The 19,767-nt window shown below is 39.6% G+C and overlaps 1 protein-coding gene across 1 annotated transcript; it reads left to right on the forward strand.

Moving 5' to 3' along the window:
- Window positions 1-3,034: 3,034 nt before the first annotated feature.
- LOC124132161 (Golgi reassembly-stacking protein 2-like) lies at window positions 3,035-19,509 on the forward strand. Its single transcript, XM_046495909.2, has 11 exons — window positions 3,035-3,191; window positions 8,469-8,549; window positions 9,178-9,335; window positions 10,397-10,442; window positions 11,118-11,204; window positions 12,990-13,120; window positions 13,893-14,043; window positions 14,170-14,233; window positions 14,460-14,576; window positions 16,873-17,019; window positions 17,274-19,509. The coding sequence occupies exons 1-11, from the start codon at window positions 3,129-3,131 to the stop codon at window positions 17,501-17,503; spliced, it is 1,275 nt and encodes a 424-aa protein (XP_046351865.1). The 5' UTR covers window positions 3,035-3,128; the 3' UTR covers window positions 17,504-19,509.
- Window positions 19,510-19,767: the final 258 nt, after the last annotated feature.

A 19,767-nucleotide genomic window follows, 5' to 3' on the forward strand; every position in this document is an offset into this window, starting at 1 on the left:
TTAACACACTATATAGATTACTTTGTATAGATAAGTGTGTTGCAAAGGTAAGATATGTATTATTCAAAGGCATAGTTAAACTTCTGATTAAAATCAAATACGATTTGAAATGGTATGACCTTTGAAAACATTATTTAAGAAATTAAAATATGACGGATTATTGTAGAACCATATTAGTTTGGACAGTATAAGGTATGACTGTGCTGTGGTTTACGTTTGACATCCAGTGCCCATGGATATTACCAAAAGTTTTCAACGTCTACCACTTATTTCATTTAGGATTTCTTCACACATTGAAATGGACCTGACAACGCTGCGGAGATTAAGATACTGTTATAAGCGTGGCCAACGCACTCATTGTTGTGTCGGAGACATACTTTGTTGTTCAATCTATGGTTTACCTCGCAGACACCCTGTGTCATCAGACCGCCTCCGTGGTCTAGTGGTAGGGCGTCCACCCAGAGAGCGTAATGTCGGGGGTTCGATCCCCGGCCGCGTCATGCCAAAAGACGTTAAAAGATGGTACTTGTTGTTATCCTGCCTGGCGCTCGGCATTAGGGGGAATGAAACAAGGACTGGTCGGCTCGGAGTCTGTATACTGTGTCTGAGTCACACACGCACACACACACGCACACGCACACGCACACGCACACACACACACGTGCATGCACCAAGCTCCCAGTTTTTTGTTTTAAGAAACAAATCGCCACTTGAAGATGAAAAATTGCTGCCACACATCCTAGGGGTCAATGAGGTCAACCTGGTCTCGTGTCAACCACTTGGTTGCGCAGATATAATCAACTAGTCAATGGAGACTTGTAATATTGATTTATGTTGCAGTTAAGGGGTTTCTTTCGGCGTGGTCTCTTAACCTATAATCAAATAACCTCCCATGCTGGGTGTGGAGGTGTTACAGGGGAGCCTGGTAACCTGGATGTGTTTCACTGGGACTCGGGGGCTATCTCCACACACGTACGATGTTCGTATACTCCAAGTACTCAACTTCAAAGATGTTGTCTTATTTTAGTTGACCAATACGGCAATTTGGACCAGTAGGCAGCCGTCTGATTGTACAGCGGTGTATCCAGGAATTGCAAAAGGGTGGCGTTAGCAGGAGGGGGTAGGGATGGGTGTGCGTACACTGGGTGACACTGAGTGGATTGGGCGTGTGCACACTGTACGAGGCTGCTAATCCCCTTTTGGTATGCGGGATTCGGGGTCTATTGAGTATTCAGGACTCGGTAGTGTGGTGCGCTGGAGGCAAATCAAATCGCATGTTTCGCAGATTCAACATTTAAAAATTAATATATATATATAATGGTGCACGTAAATAGTTCCTTTAAAGTATTTTATTTTTTTCCATTTTTTTTCATTAATTTAACTTCAAATCGCATCCTTTGCTCGATGTTTTTGAGATGTTATGCTGTGTATTATTCGGGATTCAGGTGTGAGCAATGAGAATCAGTGTGTAAAATTAGATGGGGGTATTCGGAATTCGGGTAAGGATGAGGTTGGCACTCTCCTTTACCTTTGGCACGGAGTGAAGCAAAACACGATAAGGTGACATATGGTTTGTGTTTGAAAAGGACTTGTGGGGAGCCCGTGCATCCCCATCACTGTGGAACCGCCAGTGGTGGTATATCCTGGAATCTGGGAATTGTCCTCCAGTTCCAGAACATATATTTTCATGAAATTATTGGGTCTCTCTTGAACCGCTTGTACAGTGGTAGAGAATCGCCGCGAATAGCTGCAAGACTGATGAAGCGGCGTTACGCAATACCCACTCACTTACAGTTGTAGAGAGTTGGTAGCGAGGGAGTGAGCCAACTGTAGCTATCCGATACTTATAGCAATCTGGCCTGTTAAATGTTACTGGTGACATTTCGTTGTGTAGATTGAATGTGTAAATGAGAATTTGGGATATTACTGTATTAAATCGTATTCCTCTTCTTCTATCACATTTCCATGATGAAGTTCATATTCTTGAAGTATACTTGCACATATCCTTACTGACTATATCAACCTTTTAGTATTTCAAAAGAAAAGAAATGACTCAGATCGAGTGGTTGGCTTGATTGAGCCCGATGCATCTTTGCACCATGCCGACATACCTACAAACCTACAAGAGTTGTCTCCCATTTTCTTTTTAAAACGAACACGCAGGTGGTTTCCTCTTACTTGTCTTTCGTGCTGCAGTGTCTCCCTCGTAACCCGGACTGAGCTCCAAGTCTTTGCAAAGACAACAATTTATTTTTGGCCTAGTATTTCAGCTGAAAATGATAAAGTTACATATAGGTGTTGCATGATAATTAGTTTAATTAACTATGATGGGATGGGTTATAGCTAAAACGGAACCACAGCAAAACTATTTATTTCAGTAAGTAGGAAACAAATAGTAATTTTATAGATATTTCCTATATATCTCCCCGTTCTGCCGGCAGCCGACATCGCGAGAATGGATAACAGACCGTGTCCCCGCCCAAGGAAAACATATATACGACAACATAACATAATAAAGCATGTGAATAAAGCATATATACCACTACATAAATCGTTCTTATCGTTATTAAAAATAGAAGTGCCGTTTTCGCCTGCATCCGATCCGATCAAAACATCAAAAGCAAAATGTGATGATAATAATAATTGTCAGTGGAAAGGGGGCTATGGTAACTACATTCTAGAGCATAAATGTGCCACTTTGGCTCTAACCATTGCGTGCGTTCGTTTTACATTTTTGGAAATGAACAACGTTTTATCGTGAAATAAACTATGCTTCGTTCTTCATTGTTCCTTGCGATTTGTTGCGTAGCGGTCTCATTTTTCAAAATAGATGAAATCTGTACAAACGTGCAGTGATTTATGTTCATCTTAATGGTCCGAGTAGCCTACGAATTAGCAAATTTCTCAAATATCGCCACTTTCTTGGGGGGGGGGGGGGGGGGGGCTCCTTTTCTAGTTAAATATTTCTATACATTTCTGTTCAGTGATTGTCGGCAGGGGAGGTAAGAAATCTTCACCCGGAAGTTCATTAACCCACAATGCATCACTCTGCCACGTCTCCGGCCATGTTGGTTGTCCGACAACTAAAATACTAGCGACTGTCGGTAACTTTCTGTACCCCTACAAACATGGGTGGCTCTCTTAGTTCCGAGATCCCCGGTGGTGGCACCGAAGGATATCACGTCTTACGGGTATGTCTCTACAGAGAATGTAACCACTGTCTGTGAATGTTTACAGAATTGTTGTGTTTATTTTGATCGTCAACAAGTTCTGTGACTGATAAATGATAAACTTCAACATCTGTTTGCAGAGCCTCATCTGTATTGCACGGTCGAATAGTGTGATGCTTCAGGTTTCAACAGCAGACATTCATTTATTGGCCATTTATTTACTCCCAATTCATGGGCTACTTTAGATACAGTGAACAGAAGACATATTATTAACGTATGGTGTGATGAGCACACGTTGTAACAGGTCCGGCAAGCAGTATGAATAATCAAGGCCCAGCATACTCATGTTAGTGATTGTCGTTGTATTCCCGATATTTGCTTAACCTAGGTTTCATGTCATAGACAAAATAGTCTCAGCGGCTTCGTTTGTGTGGGTGTAAAATCTTATTTAGATCGTATTTCATAAACAGATCAATAGTGCAATGTTGGACACGTTGTTGCCTGAACCCGTTTTAACATGTACGTCAGTGATTATTGTGTTTTGTACAAGAAAATGGAGAAGTCATGGAAGGTCACTCTAGCTTGCTCACAATTTCATAATTATATTACTGCCACATATTATCCCTAAAAGGAGCGCTTACATTTTTCGCCTAACACTGTAGGGGTGCAGGCTAAAACATCACTGATTTCTTGGGCAAAAACAGAACCTCATTTAAAAAAAAACGGCTACTAATTGTCAGGCAATATTGGCACCTCTATTTTTAATAACAATAAGAACAATTAATGTAGTAGTATATGTATGCATTATTATTATATTATGTTGCAGTATATATATATATATATACCTTTTCGGTTATGTTACCTGCAGAAACATTCTTGTGATGTGTCAGCTGCTGGCAGGAAGGGGAAATAAATATGTTATATCCATAGAAATACTCTATATTTCATACTTACTATGATATATATTCAATATATGGAATGATATAGTATGCCTGTTGTCCAATTTCTTGACATTTCCGCCAAACTCAGTTTCAGCTTGACCATGTTGACATTGAGTTAAAGGTAATTAAAACTTCAAAGCATGTAATGTTTTCACAATAAGTTTAGTTGTGCCTCCCAATCAGAGTCAGTGAGTAAATTGGAGTAGAAGCTAGTTTCTAATATAAACTTGTTTTAACATTTCACAATTAATTTGTGTTTGCAAGTGACCATGTGAGTTATATTTCATGTATTTCAGTACCATGTAAAAAAAAATAATGTGCTGTTTTTGCTTTAGGTGAGGTGCCATTTTCGCCAATCGGTGCTGTTTTTGTCATGTTTGCTCGGTGATTTGTTTAGCTGAGGTGCTGTTTTAGCTTTAACCCCACTGTAGAATGAATCAAACTCCTTAGATAGTAGACTTACATTGAGACTCTGAAATGAACATATTTTACAGAAAAAACCCGTTAAAATATCTTAATAAGATACAATAAAATAGCAGCCCAAGAACCACAATGGAAACTCTCTTCATTTTCTGTACTGCCGTAATCTTGACTTGCCAAATGTTATAGACTTACATGGGCTGTATTGGATTTATTTGTTTCAGGATCTGTATGGCAGACTACTTAGATACTAACGTGAACAATTATGAGATAAATTGTAATGAATTAAGACACTATTATCATTAAAAAAGAAAGGGTTAAAGAGCTGTGAAAGTACGGGCAAGGTCTGGCACAGGATTTGTAAATTACTCAGTTGGACAACACTCTCCTGTTAAATTATCATCATTATCATGGTTATCATTTTTGGACATATGCATTTTTGGACATATCCCTAATCCCATGTTTGTTGTTTGTTGTTCAACGCGGCACTCAGCTATATGACGGAGGTCTGTAAATAATCACCAGATAATCCAGTGATTGACATCAGATAGATAGATTGTCTTTATTTCCTCCAGTACTGGAGATACATTATATAAGATACATTGTAGATACTTGAATTAGATTAAAACTAAACAAAGTAGTTACATGTCATGGTGAAGGGGGTATGAACAAGTGTTGCCACTTGTTAACGTAATGAGAGACTAGTAACATAGTTTCGCCCCATATCTCAAGCTCAAGGTCTTTCATGCAATCAGGCAGTCCACCTAAGAGGAAAGACATGATAACATCATCATCATTTGACCACATCATGAACATCGATCCACGCAATTGGAATGTGATGCATCAACCTACTCAGCGAGCCTAACTACCCAATCCCGTTAGTTGTCTTTTACAACAAGCATGGGTTGCCGAAGACCTATTCTACCCCGGATCTTCACGGGTCCCTAATCCCATGAGTGATTGTTGATGTTACATGTTTGCATCATTTAATGTGCCAGTGATGCAATCTCAACACAATACTGAATAACAACACACTTTTTGAAGACAGAATTGAATGAGGAATTTCTTTACCTTTCCAATATGATGTTTTGGTACAGACGCTAGTACCTGTTTTAAACTTGATGAAGGTACTAGCATCTGTTCTGAAATGTGACACTAAAAGAATGAGTCACAATCCCTTTTTCATGCGTCCTTGACCATTGTGAATTGTGACACACATCTTTAACCCTAGTCTGCAGTACACATTGTTATGCTCTGTACATGTAGCTGATGGTGAACATTATTATCATGGTTATATGTATCAACATGGATGAGACAATGAGGTAAATGCTGCACCATGTGGTATATGAATAGTCAAGTTGTATTTTGATGGTGTAATATAAATACATGGTTAGCATGGTTAGTAACTCGCTGACAAATGCTGAGTTTAGATATGTCAAAGGTATCTAGGGTAGAGCATTTAAGGATAAAAGTAACTAGCTAAGGTAATAATCTATTCTTTGCATTCTTTGCTCACAGTGACTACTGTGTTAGGGATTTTAGTGGTACAATCATGCTTGTAGGCTAGAGTAAGATCCTGGCTTGGCATAGAGTGAATATTTGATTTTAATAATAGAAATTTGTGTTGAGAATCATGATACAAACACTACCTTCTGTTACTTTTTTGTGATTATCTGTGTTGGTGTGATTAAACCCAAATGAATGGTCTGATATGTGCTGTCTGTTACTTTAAGCTCTCAGCCGATCTTAAGTTGCTGGGGGGGTGGGGGGGGGGGGGGTGTGTGTGTGAGTGTGGGTTTCCCCAAAGTGGTACACGTCTTAGACTTGCATCACTTGCTCTCCTCTCAAATAAAGCAGACATACCATGCTACTTACTCACTTATCTAAAGCCATAGTCTAGGTGGCCTTGTAAACTTTTGTTTTGTCTCGGTAAGATGAGTTAGCTCGTCATGTAATCAGTGGTAATAATCCATATATCATTATCAACAATGAAATGTACCTAAAATGAGAAACGTTTGGTCTAGTAATAGTAGTATGCTCCAAAGTTTTTGGCACAGATTTTGCACTAACCATCAGGGCTCGAAAAAATTCTTAAACCCAACTTTTCTTGCTGGGCAAGTATATATTATTTTGCACTTGTCCTGAAATATTTTCACTTGCCCTATTAAATTTTATACAGTTTTATTTTCTCAGCTATTATTGCAACTTTCTGTAATTAACCTTTGAGTTGAGGATATGTACGACAAATGGTACAAAATAATTCACAGTCACAGCAATCTACATCTCAACTCATGCAAAGTCACTCAGCTATGAACGTTGTATTTTCATAATTTACAGTCATACTGTTTCTTTTTAAAAAATTCGTTTTTTGACCCATTTGGTAATCAAATCATGTTTCTGTTTCTGTCCCCACCATTCCCAATTAAAAACAACCATTACCCTCACAAGATCATTCACTTCCGCTTTGGTTTTTGAGAATACTCAGCATGCTCAGTAACAAGTTGCTTTCAACAAAAATAAAAAAACATAATTCATAATTGCCTCCTCTTAAATATAGTTTCGAAACCTATTTTCACGTTTTTTGTTTCTTTCTTCAACAAACAGTTAATAATATGATGTCTATTTAGGGTATAGAGATATGTATTTTGTTATTATTACTTCTACAAACGTACGGGAAATGAAAATGTATTTTAGGTTCAAATTTTCCTGCATATTTTATTTAAAACGATTAGTGATAAATCATGTCAATTGATACGATTTAAATATATGTACTCGCCCGGTAGGACAAGTCTTTCTTCTCTTTTTTTCTTGTCCTGTACATGCTGCCGTCTCGCATCATGCTGCTTTGTGATAATTTTTCTCATCTTGCTAATAAACATGGCTGTGTGAGAATATGCCGGTTACAGTCCTAGCTACACCCACAAACATGGCAGAGAAGTGAATTACAAACACCCCTGACACGTGTACAGAGCATGGTTATTTCAAACCAGCCAGATTGTACTGGACCTGTTGATTAATTTTGTATTGCAGGAGTTATCATGATTATTGTAATGATTATTCTAGTTGAATGCCGTTTATCACTCTAGACAAGTGTAGTTTGTAGGTTAATTTCACACACATTGCATCACATTATACAGTGATGCACATCCTAGTGAACAGATGCAAAATTGCAGATGCTGTATCATGTGTATGGAAAGCAGTACACATTAGCTCACACCATGCATATGATTCACAGAACACACTGATTGATGGTTACTGAAATTCTGTTGTGTTCTGTTAACCTAACTCACTAATACTCAGGAATGTGAAATCTCTGCGGAAACGTGGAAAATCACTTTTTTTAAAACAGTAGTCCTCAGAAAAAAATAGTTTTCTATTCATGACACAATAATAATATTGTCGGATCATAGGTTTTTTGACATCATACGTTTTCTATCATTGACATCATTGATATATTAATCCTTGGTGAAACTGTTGTCCTAACTGCACGAAATTGCTTAAAATGCAATAAAATGTTTAAAAAAATTTGGGGCTGGGGGGCATTCCCCCAGACACCCTTAGAGTTTTCTTCTTGTTTTGGGGGGAAAACCTGCTCACATTCCTGGATATTACCACAAACATTCAACATTGCTGAACATCATGTACATTAAGTATGTTAGGAAATAACATTTGTTTCTTAAGCATGTTAAGTCTGTTTTTTCTATGAAGATTTGACAATGTTTAAAAAGGACAGCTCATTAAATGATAAGCATGATATCTGGACATGCTGGATGCATCTTAACCTGAAACATTTACTAGCATGAATGGTGAAAACGCCCCTGAAACATCTGAAATGGGGCCTCCGACAGGTCAAACAGCCTGTTATATTTACATTGTTTAGCGTCTACTGTTTTATGATTGATTGTCATGTCCACTTCTAGTTGTTGCTATTTTTCAGGTACAAGAGGGATCACCTGGTCACAAAGCCGGACTTGAAGCCTTCTTCGATTTCATTGTGGCAATAGGCAATTCTAGATTGGTAAGTATCATTATGTTTGGGGACAAACACATGTTAAACAGGCCGGTGTATTTGACTAATGCATGGCTTACTCCATTTGCATTTGAACAAATAAATATGCTCTATTTAATGTAGAACGACTTGAATATCCTATTTAATCATATTTACAATTTACATAAGAATCATAACTTGATTCATGCTATCCCCTCGAACCATTGCCGTAGCACTAGTGGCAGATCTGGGTAGTGGTGCTTGGGTGGGTTCTAGGGGTGGCCCCGTCCTGCCCCTCTTTTTTGTTTACATCTGATGACATTTTGTCACAATATGTTGATTTGGTTGTTAATGTAATTTAAATAATAGTTTATGCATATACATGTTTGGAATTATTTGGATGGACTCTTCACCACCCACCCACACACCCCAATATTTATTAATAGCCCAAGTGCCATTCCCTTCCCAGCCCCCCCCCCCCCCCCCCATTTATTTATAATCCTGGATCCAACCTTTTAGCGAACACTATTTTCATGTGTGTATGTGGAAAATGTCATTCTATCATATTGCTCGGCATCACAGGTATAAGAATGATATTCTGAAGTGTTATATTATCATCATTTCATCGACATGATCAAGATGTCATCATCCCTTCCAGAACCAAGATAATGATACTCTAAAGGAATTACTAAAGACCAACGTAGAGAAGCCAGTGAAGATGACTGTGTACAGCAGCAAGACCCAGGGGGTGAGGGAGGTGACCATCGTCCCCAGCCACAACTGGGGAGGCCAGGGACTCCTTGGGGTCAGCATCAGGTGAGGCAGTACAGCACAACCATATCTTGTAACAGTGATTTAAGGTGGGGTGTTTACTTTCCATACTAAACACATGTGACATTTGGTAGGAATATTTTCAGTAGCATGCTGACATATATATGCAACGGAATGAGTGAATGTTGTTTAACGTCATGGTCGGCAATATTCCAGCTGTATCACGGTGGTGAAGTGATCAAGTCTGAGCCATGCAAGCCAATGACAGAAAGCGCAAATTCAGGGTCTGGCATATGACATGTTTAGCATGTTTAGTTGTTTTGTTATGACAAGTAGGATAAACTGGGGACCTGGTCTGATCCGTTCTCCCCCCAGAGGGTATGCAACATGTAGATTATTATGACATGATGAGCTATGTTCAAAGGATATTTTAATTTGACAAGGACGTAGAACTTTTAACTAGCAGGTGTTGGGCAGAGTTGGTACCTATGTATATTGTCAGAGGCCACTGACTAGGCAAATTGTGTGTGATCATGCTCAGATAGTGAGATCGTCAGTCATGCAGCCAACCACTGATTTGCCTGAAACCGTCTTGATTGTGTACATGCTGGCATGGTGTAGCCGGAATGTTGCAGACAGAGGCACAAAACAACGTTCACACATATATTGTGTGTCTCTAGATATATTATGAGGGTTATGATTGCTTTGTCAAAATGTTCAATACATATAATACAGCAACACTATTGATCACTCTGGTTGCAATTATATCAGTTACCGTGTGGTTACTTCTATCACCAGTATTGATGATCTCTGTAATTATTTTGCTTATGTTGAAATGAAGCACATGGCAACACCTGGTGTGTTAAGTGTTAGTCATCAGGGTTCCTGGAATACTGGAGTGTTTGTGTTGTAGTAGTGTAATCTACAGACCCCTAAGTGTCTCATTTTTAACTTTTTGATCAAGCATATGCCCTTCACATTCTTGCTTAATTTTTGTGTTTATTGAATCAGCAGGGTCAGGAATAAGTCTTCTATGTTCATCATAATCAGCTATTGTTGTTGACACTGGTACCGTATATTATGCTGATGCAAAGTTTTTTTTTCAGGTTTTGTTCATTTGAAGGAGCTAACGAGAATGTATGGCATATCTTGGTAAGTTGTGAGTTGTCTCCCTTGTATATGTGGTATAGGCATACAGACTGTCAAATTCAGTCATTGTCTATTTGTCATATTTAGCATTTAGATTGGAAAAAAACAATTACAGATGGGTTTGTGGTCCAACATTTGTTTGGTGAAAAACGTTACCCCAGCATTGTTAGTAGTGTTTCTTCAGTTGAAGCTTGTGATATGTGCATAGTCAGTCACAGGTCAACAGTCTGGTCAAATGTTCAGTGTTGAAGCACCAACCAATTTTAACAAGAAAAAACATCTGCTTTTTATGCTTAATGGCCATTACCTCTCTGTAGTACAGATGCATATGGTCATGATGGTATTGGTTTGAGATTTTATATATATCTTATTATTCAAAATTATTTATTTTATGTTGACTTTAAATTCTTTTAAGTGCCAAAATGTGATCCTACAGAAATAAATAAGTTATTTCAACCTCAAATTTATCAACAGATTAATATAAAAAAATAGTTAAATATTGATATTCTGGTACACGTATGGTTCAGTATTGGCTGCCAATGGCAGTAAATTAAGTGAAGTTAGAGAAGAGACAAGGTTTTCATGGTGTCATAAGCAAAATGTCATTGTCACATATGATATTACAGTCACTGACAAATGTTGTTTAGTGTTCTTGTGGAACTTATTCACTGTCTACAGGAAGTGCAACCCAACTCACCTGCTGATCTGGCTGGGCTTAAATCAAACACTGATTACGTCATCGGGGCAGACTCGGTCTTACATGAGGTGAGACAGTTATCACGGTTATTGTTTTGTAATACAAATAAGTTACATTTTGAATATATCCATTTGACAAAGATTATGAACATGATGGAGTGATACTTTTTTAAAATCTGATATGTTTGATTGTGTGTTATGGCAGCCAGTTGGTGTGAAGTGTTGGTCATGCCACTGGAGTTATGGTCGTGCCACTGGTTTGCCTGTCCCTAGCTGGACATTGCATGACATGCTGCAGAGTGAAACAGCATTCCTCACTCAGTCCAACAGGAAGAGTTTACTTGAGTTGCTAGAATGTTCACATTGTAACATGACATGACAGCCTTGACATAGTGGCAAAGGTATGACTTATGTAATTATTAAGAGAGCCTAGCCATTTTCACACAGCTATTTTGAAATGAAAATCTAACACCTATACCTGGATACAAGGGGTGGCTGAAAAGTCCTGAGCCTAATTACGAAGATCGTAGAGTACACCCTAAACAATACTCACCATGTTTACAGGCTGCATTTGAACCAAATACACAACCAGGCAGCATATTTCTGCAGGCAGATTAGGTATTCTCTATTAATGAAAATGGACAGAAATGGCTTTCACACTGTCATCATCATGATCATATATCACACGGCCATCCCTGGAGACATTGTATGGACTGTAGGGGATGATGCTCCTACCTTTGTCACTGTTAAGGGGTGGGTAGCGGAGTGAACCTTGATGATTCAAGATCAGGAAGACTTTCAACTGCCACCACTAAGGAAATGTTGATAAAATACATCATATAATTATGGATGATTCTTGACTCACCACTCGTCTCATAGCCAATTCAGTAGGCATCTCTCATGGAAGCAGTGTTCGAAATAAGCGCCTGCCTGTAGTCCCATGGCAGGTAGATATCATGTGGGGCCTGTAGTTTCAAATTTGTAGGGATTCTTTTAGCCTGCACATAAGTGTCAATTTATTGGTCACAGTATGCTGCAATGTTTTTAATGGCAAATATGTACAAACGGTTCCTCAACGTATTTCGCAAACTTGCACTTTTTACTTCTATAGCTAGCGCAGTCACTTCATGTCAATATATCATATAACTAATCTATGCGACAAGCTCCTCTCTGTGTCGCCCGATCAGGGCGCATTTAGATCTTATTCGAAGGGGCCTTTTGTCATTGGCTGTCAAAATGTCCACCATTTCACACTCAAAACTCATGTTACGTTTCGAGTAGTACAAATGTTCAGGTATTCCATTTCTATCCTTTTTTTAAATTTAGTGCAGTTTAGGTTCCATTAAAATTTTACTCAAATATTGCGGACCTGAAGAGTTTTGTCAGGGCCTGCAGCTTCTAAAGTTTGTGAGTCTTGATGGCAGTCTGGCATTTTTTTGTATTTCAAACACTGCATGAGAGGGTTGAGAACATATAGGAATGAACTGAGCCTGATAAAGGTTTCAGTACGCTGGGTTCCAAGACTTATGTGCCCTCATCAGAAACGCTCCAGGTTCATTATCTCTCATGAGAATTTTTGGACACAACCAAGAGGAAATATTTTACACCAGTAGGACCCACGCACTCGTGCATTGTTGGCAGAAATATGTTGACCTCAGGGGAATATGTTGAAAATTAATTAGCAACCAACTCCATCAACAGTCCATCACAGTTTGACTCCTAAGGTTTTCAGCCACCTCTGGTTGTGTTTGGTGCTTGAGTTTTGTATGATTTTTCCATGTCTTCCAAATAACCAGTAGCTTGTTTTGAATCTTCACTATGATAATACATGGAACCTGTTTGTTGTTTTTTCAGTCGGAAGACTTATTCACATTAATAGAATCCCATGAAGCCAAACCCCTGAAGTTGTATGTGTATAACATAGACACGGACTCGTGTAGAGAAGTCACAATCACACCTAATGGAGCCTGGGGAGGGGAGGGGAGGTAAGTCAAGTCAACTTATCTTGTTGCAAAAACTGTGAGGACTTGTCTGTCTTTGACTTTGTTCATAATATCAACTACTGGTTTGTCAGGTCAAGACTCGATTATGTACTGACATCCATCATTTGCTTGAAACATTGGCGAGTGTGGGGATAAATAACAGACTAAAGTCAATATCAAAGATATGTCAGGGCTTCAAGATAAAGGCTGTATCAGCGTATGTACAGATGAAAATATGCACTATATAATAATGCAGTGGGGGATAATTTAGAAAACTTATGCATCACAGCATACATGATCGGTCTAACATTTCTTTGTTGACATATTTCCCCAAAATTACATTCTGATTTAAGCAGCCTATTTTCTGGAGTATAGTGCACACTTTTTAAAAACAACAACATCTGTATAAAGGTGGTGTGCATAATACATGCCATAAAATGAGTTTGGATGGTTCCTCCACGTAACACCGGAAATACCATGTCAACAAATCTGTACTGAAGTATGGAAATTATTCATGTAATTACACCAACTGCTTACAAAAAGTGTTAATTGTATATCTGGACTGTTTGTAACCTTCTTTTTTTTCAAAATTTCATTCAGTATTGTTTACATTAATTTCTATGTAATTGTACATAAAGAGAACGGTAGATCCTATATTAAAATAATTAGGAGTACACACTCCCGATGCTGAAAAAAATACCTGGAGCCCTGATATGTCCTGTTAGTTTTTACACAGATCTTGAAATTGAAGCATATTTGTGTCTTATCAATCCAGCCTTGGCTGCAACATTGGGTATGGCTACCTACACAGAATCCCGAAGCGCCAGTTTCCCTCAGGGCCCAACCAGCCAGGAGCAGAGGGAGTTCTTCCCGGCCAGGGTGCTTCAGGAGCAGCACCAGCTAAGTCTCCCGATGGGTTCTCGGAGGTGAGTTCCCGCCGTCATAACATTGTCCATACATTTGACCTGGCTGACCACAGGAGGTTGTAACTCTACGTATGATTTCAGTTGTCATGACCATTGGATCCTACAGCTACACTTGTGTTGTTGCAGGTCTCTCTGAGCACGTCACCAGGTGGACTGCCAGCAGGCATGGCCAATATCTCATTAAACACAGGTAGGAAATGGACACACTTTTTATTATGATAATGATTGTGACATGAACTTGAAATGACATACTTGTATCTCAGCATACAATGTGTGAAAATTTGTACACAATGAACTAAAAGACCTGAAGACAATATAGTCTACTGAAGTTGAGTATGAGCATGTGCTTTGACAGTTGTAGGGCCCAGCTTAGTATATGCCTTCAAAGCATAGATAACCTTTGTTTGATGTTGCAGGTTCCCCAACCATCCCAGTCATGCCTCCTGGGGGCCTCCCTGCAGGGGCCTCACCGCCCGGGGGAGCTTTCCCCTCACAGCCCCCTCTCCCTCTACCAAACTTTACATCTGCTACAGGTGAGTCCGTCACAATAACACCATGTCTCTCTGTACGCTCAGGGGTATGAGAAGCCGGGGAGTCTCAGGTGCTGTGTCCCTTATCCATGAAGTCCAGATTTGCCATGGTTATGACTTTGCTTGGTCAGCTTGTGGCTTTTCCAAAGTGCAGTTTGTCTGAGTCTGACTTGTGTTACTTTCCCACAGATCTCGCTGTGTAAGTGGAATTTTGTTAAAGCAGCATTAATCCCAACTCACCCTGCTGATCGTGTGTAGCCTCATGCTATCGACCACTGATCCAGTAAACATACGTTCCACCATGATTATGAATGTAACAGTATATCAACCTCTCGGAACTATTGCAATTGTTTGCCTTACGATAATGCTATATTTATACTGAAACGCAAAAGAAATGTCAGCATGGATAGATATATGAGAAACCTTATTTGTCCAAAGTCTGTAAACATAATTGGGACATGCTAAAAAGATAGATCTTGGCAAAACTGATCATCAAGGTTGAAATTAACAACACTAGTCTCTGAGAAAATGGCACCACAAGTCAGTATATCGTGTGCCCGCCATGTGCATTGATGAATGCCGTGCAACATTGATACATGGAATGGATCAAGCGGTTGATGAAGGCCATAGGCACGTGAGCCCACACTCTGAGGAACGCCTGACGCACTTCAGCTGCCTTGGTCGGACGTCATTTAGCTGTCTTTGAATCTCGTCCCACAGGTGCTCAATAGGATATAAATCAGGACTGATAGCAGGCCACTGCATGGTTCTGATGCCATTCTGCTGGAGGAAGTCTCTTGTTGGTCTGGCAGTGTGGGCACAGGCGTTATCATGCTGAAACTCGTGGTTGTGGCGACATACCAAATGAGATATGGCGTGTGGTCTGAAGACTTGATCAATGTACTGAGCTGCTGTGACACCATTGCCTCTCCCAGGACCGATGTTCTGGAACACCACAGGGATGACCCTCTGTGCAAGACCAATTCCACCCCACACCATGATGCTTGGACCACACCCACGAGTCTCTCTCAACCACACAAGCATCTGAATAACGTTCCCCACGGCGTCGCCAGACTCTCTCTCTGCCATCTGCTGTTGAGATACAGTAACGGCTCTCGTCTGAGAAGAGGACTCTTCTCCACTGCTGGTGGCGCAAATGCTGGTGCTGTGTTGCCCACTGGAGACGGTCCTAGCAATGACGTGGTGTCAGAATGGGTCCTCGGTGTGGCCTGTGACAGTGGAGTTGTCTGCTCGTCAATTGTCAACGCACAGTGTCCGCACTAATGTGCTGCTGGTGTGTCCCCATGGTCTGTTGAGCAGTTTCTGCAGCAGTAACAAAGCGATCTTGAAGATGTTGTCGCACAATCTGACGATTCTGACGTCGGGTAGTGGCCCTTGGTCTTCCACTATGTGGTCGGTCATCTGTAATGTTGGTGGTCTGGTACCGTTGCTGGAGCCTGTATATCGTCCTTGAAATGCATTGGCTACTTGCCGGGCAGATGTCCAGCTTGCAATCATCCAAGGGCTTGGTGTCGCTGAATTCTTGTCAATCTTGGCATGTGGTAGCAATTCAATAACGAATGAATGTTATCCGATCCAGGCGGATTTTTATAGAGCATTGATTGATCATTATCATTATCAAGCCTTAAAGTTGGTTTGCTACTATCACAATACTATTGCAGTCGTGTGGGCTATAGAGAAAGTAGCCCTAATAGTCACCCCGACCATGTCTTACTAGGGGTAATTCTGTTGGCAACAGGATGAAACATATGTTCTGTGCAGACATCAAAACAGCTGTAAATGTTTCTATACATTGAGCCTATGTACTTGCCCATGAATAGTGTAAGACTTGAGCATCTTATAGTGGGGGAGGGGGAGAGGGAGGGGGGCATGAGTGGTAGGGTTAGATATCAGGTTGATAATTGGAGAAGGCCTACTTGTTTCCTCTACCAAGTCCTCTCCATCATTACATAATGAACTCATGTTGTGTATGAGAGGTGGCACATTAGCCTGGGCAGGGTGTACTGGTCACGGGTTCAAATAGCCTCTTTTACCTGATTATCATGAAAATAGTGATTTCACTAAATGTCTTGGACCTGCAATTGCGTGTCCACATTGAACTGACATATAGTAAAAGTAAAATACTGATCAAAGCAGTGTTGATCATATCAATATGAACTCATTTATGTACTGAATTACTCCTGGATATATACCAAAAATGAACTCCAAATTGGGAGCTTTATATCATGTGCAGTCCCATCTCTGGCGACATCACATAATTACTAATATTTTCTTGCAGGTTTACCCACTGGGATGCCCAACCCTGCAGGTTTACCAACATTGTCATCAATGCCACCTTTAACATCGACAATATCTTTACCAGGCATGCCCCCTGTCTCATTGCCGCCCTTGTCATCAATGACTTCTCCGGGAATGCCTATGACAGGTAGGTGGTAGTGTTTATACTTTGAACTATTCTGTACGTCATGAAGATGGCAGGCAACACTTATGAGTCACCTCTCTGACTGGCTTGTTGGGTTTTAAAAATATTTCAAACACTGCCTCATTGGTATATCTTGGGAAGCTGATTGTTGCTCCTGTGATGATAAAACTATGATGAAAACAATCAAATGTCTCGCCATCAGTTATGGACATATATGAACATGTTGAACAATTGTTTCCATTCTCCCTCTCCAACAGGCCTGCCCCATGTTCCAGTGTCGCTGCCAGCTCCTGTTCCTATGCCCAACCTTGGACCTCTTCCCAACCTCGGCCTGACCCCAGTCAGCTCTGTGATGACCCTGCCACCACCGGTGGTGAACGGCAGCACCGAGCAGCCTGCCGCAGATGACGGACAAATACAGGCTCCAGTTGCCAAGGTCGCAGACTCACCTGTCACACCACCAGAGGGAGCTGTGGCCTCATCATAATGGAGAGAACAATTCTAATTCGGGAAAGGGTTTCTTGCGACAAACTATTGTTTTACGTGATCGAGATTTGGTGTACATATATGTACAAAGTCATTTCAGTAGGCCATGGGCTGGTGTATTCCACAACCTGAAGTGACTTTCATCTCGACTGGCATGGACGACAAAGTGTTGATGGAGTGCTGAAACATACAAATTTGGCAAGAATGGAGGGGATGTTCTGTTGAATGGTCAGAGGAGCAGAACAGCCAAGCACGGATCTGTTGCTGTAACTGCAAGATCAAGCTGCACTAAGCCATACCCTACATAAACCTATGCCTCTGTAATTGATGTTAATATTACCATGGTTACTAGCTGTATTCTGTACATATATCTCATGTCCTCGTAGTGAAATGGAGAGAAGGGTGGCCCAATGTTTTCCAAGTTTGTTTTACTTTATACTTTATAAGGATCTACTGAAAATGTATCTTGCTGGGGTACTAGAAAGAAGAGTTGTGTCCCCTACATCTTTACCTTATGGTTATGAAAAGTTCAAGACTTATTTTGGACTTTTCCCATTGTACTTGTAAATACTTCTGTAAACAGAATTTGGGAATCTGTGTAAAAAGGTAGAAAAGATACCTTATCTATAACACGTTTTTCTGAACAAGAATTGTTCATATTGCTTTATGTGAGATAAGTTGCCATGGTTACTTACAAATATTGGCTGGTAATATTCAGCATGTTCATTGCATATCCTAATGTCAGTAATATTGGAACATGAAGTAATTTTATGGAGAAGTGCTTTTGGTCTGCTTATTTGCATTTCTGAAAACCTAGTGCTCAATATATGTAAGCTGGCAGTTTGACATTTCACTGTGATGAAATCCTGACCATTGAACATTTTTCTGTTGCAACATGTAAAATAATGTTGAACTATCTAATGATTTTTAAAACATCATTAGATATTTCAACAGTTTTTACCTAGTTGTTGAATTTTAATTTATGGCAGCAGAGTAAAATGAAGATTGAAAGTGTGATTTATGATTTTCTAGAGGATTTAATTTAAATGAGATAATGTACAAATTCTATTTTGTTACTGCAATGTTATATTTGTATTTACAAATACCACATGGTTGTCGGTATGCACATGTAGCATACGAGCAGAGTGCTTGTCAGTCGAATCTCCAAGAAAGTGGTAGAATATACAAACGTTGGTTACTGCAAGTCATCACCCAACTAGAAACCATATTTGTCCTGTTACACATATTATCAAGACTTAACATCTCATCGTCATCACAGCTTTACAACTGAATACTTCACATGGTAACAGTTTTCTGTTGATTCTTTCTAATGGATTTCTTTAAGAAGTAATAAAGAGTTGCCTCCCTTGTATGAGAAGCATTGGCCTTTACAAATAACTGGTTATTGTATGGAAGTGTGTATTGATAATCCTATATAGATGTCACTAATATAGTTGCCAGGCTGTATTGTTGGTTTATAGAATTAAAGGAGTTAATGACTTATCTCGAGATATATCGATATATGCTGGGGTAGATTTATTCTTTAAGATTCTGCTGCATGTCTCATTTGAATCATTCTTCCATGTTGCTAATTTTGGAAGCAAAGATATACAGATTAAGATATTATTGATTGGGCTGTAATGGTATTGGACGTATAACATAACTTATATTTACTATGAATGACAGTCATTGTGAAATTTTATCTTTCAAAGCAGTGAAAATGATTATCAACTTCTGCATGTGGTAAGGCAAACTGGGATATATGTAAGAATGAATGTTTAGAACAGTGATTAATTCACTTGTTCTTTGCTATTCTCCATCATTCTGTGAGAATGTTCCAGAAGGAATGTTGATTGTGCTACAAATTTTCATGTTTATGACAGTTTAAATACGTGGTAGTACAGGTTGATGTTATGATGTGGCAATATCTTTACAGACCATGTGTGTGAACAAATGTGGGACAGATATGGCATGGTTTTGTCTTTGAAAATAAATTAAGAATTGGTAGGTGAAGGGTTTTTCTTGTGTTTGAGTAATACTTAATCCGTGGCCCAGTGTCTATCTGGCGATTACATGAACACATTAATAGGTTTGGGCCATTTTTCGCTTATGGACAGACACTTGATACTTCAAGTTTGCAGATCAAATGTTCAAGCAATAAGCATGATAAAGTGGTAAGGATCCAGTAGGGTTTAACATTTACTAATGACAGTAACGGAAATTGGACAGACATTTAGTTATTAATGATGGAACAAAGATACAATT

This window comes from Haliotis rufescens, unplaced genomic scaffold, assembly GCF_023055435.1.
Source record: "Haliotis rufescens isolate VD_foot unplaced genomic scaffold, xgHalRufe1.0.p SCAF_4, whole genome shotgun sequence".
NCBI lineage: Eukaryota > Metazoa > Mollusca > Gastropoda > Lepetellida > Haliotidae > Haliotis > Haliotis rufescens.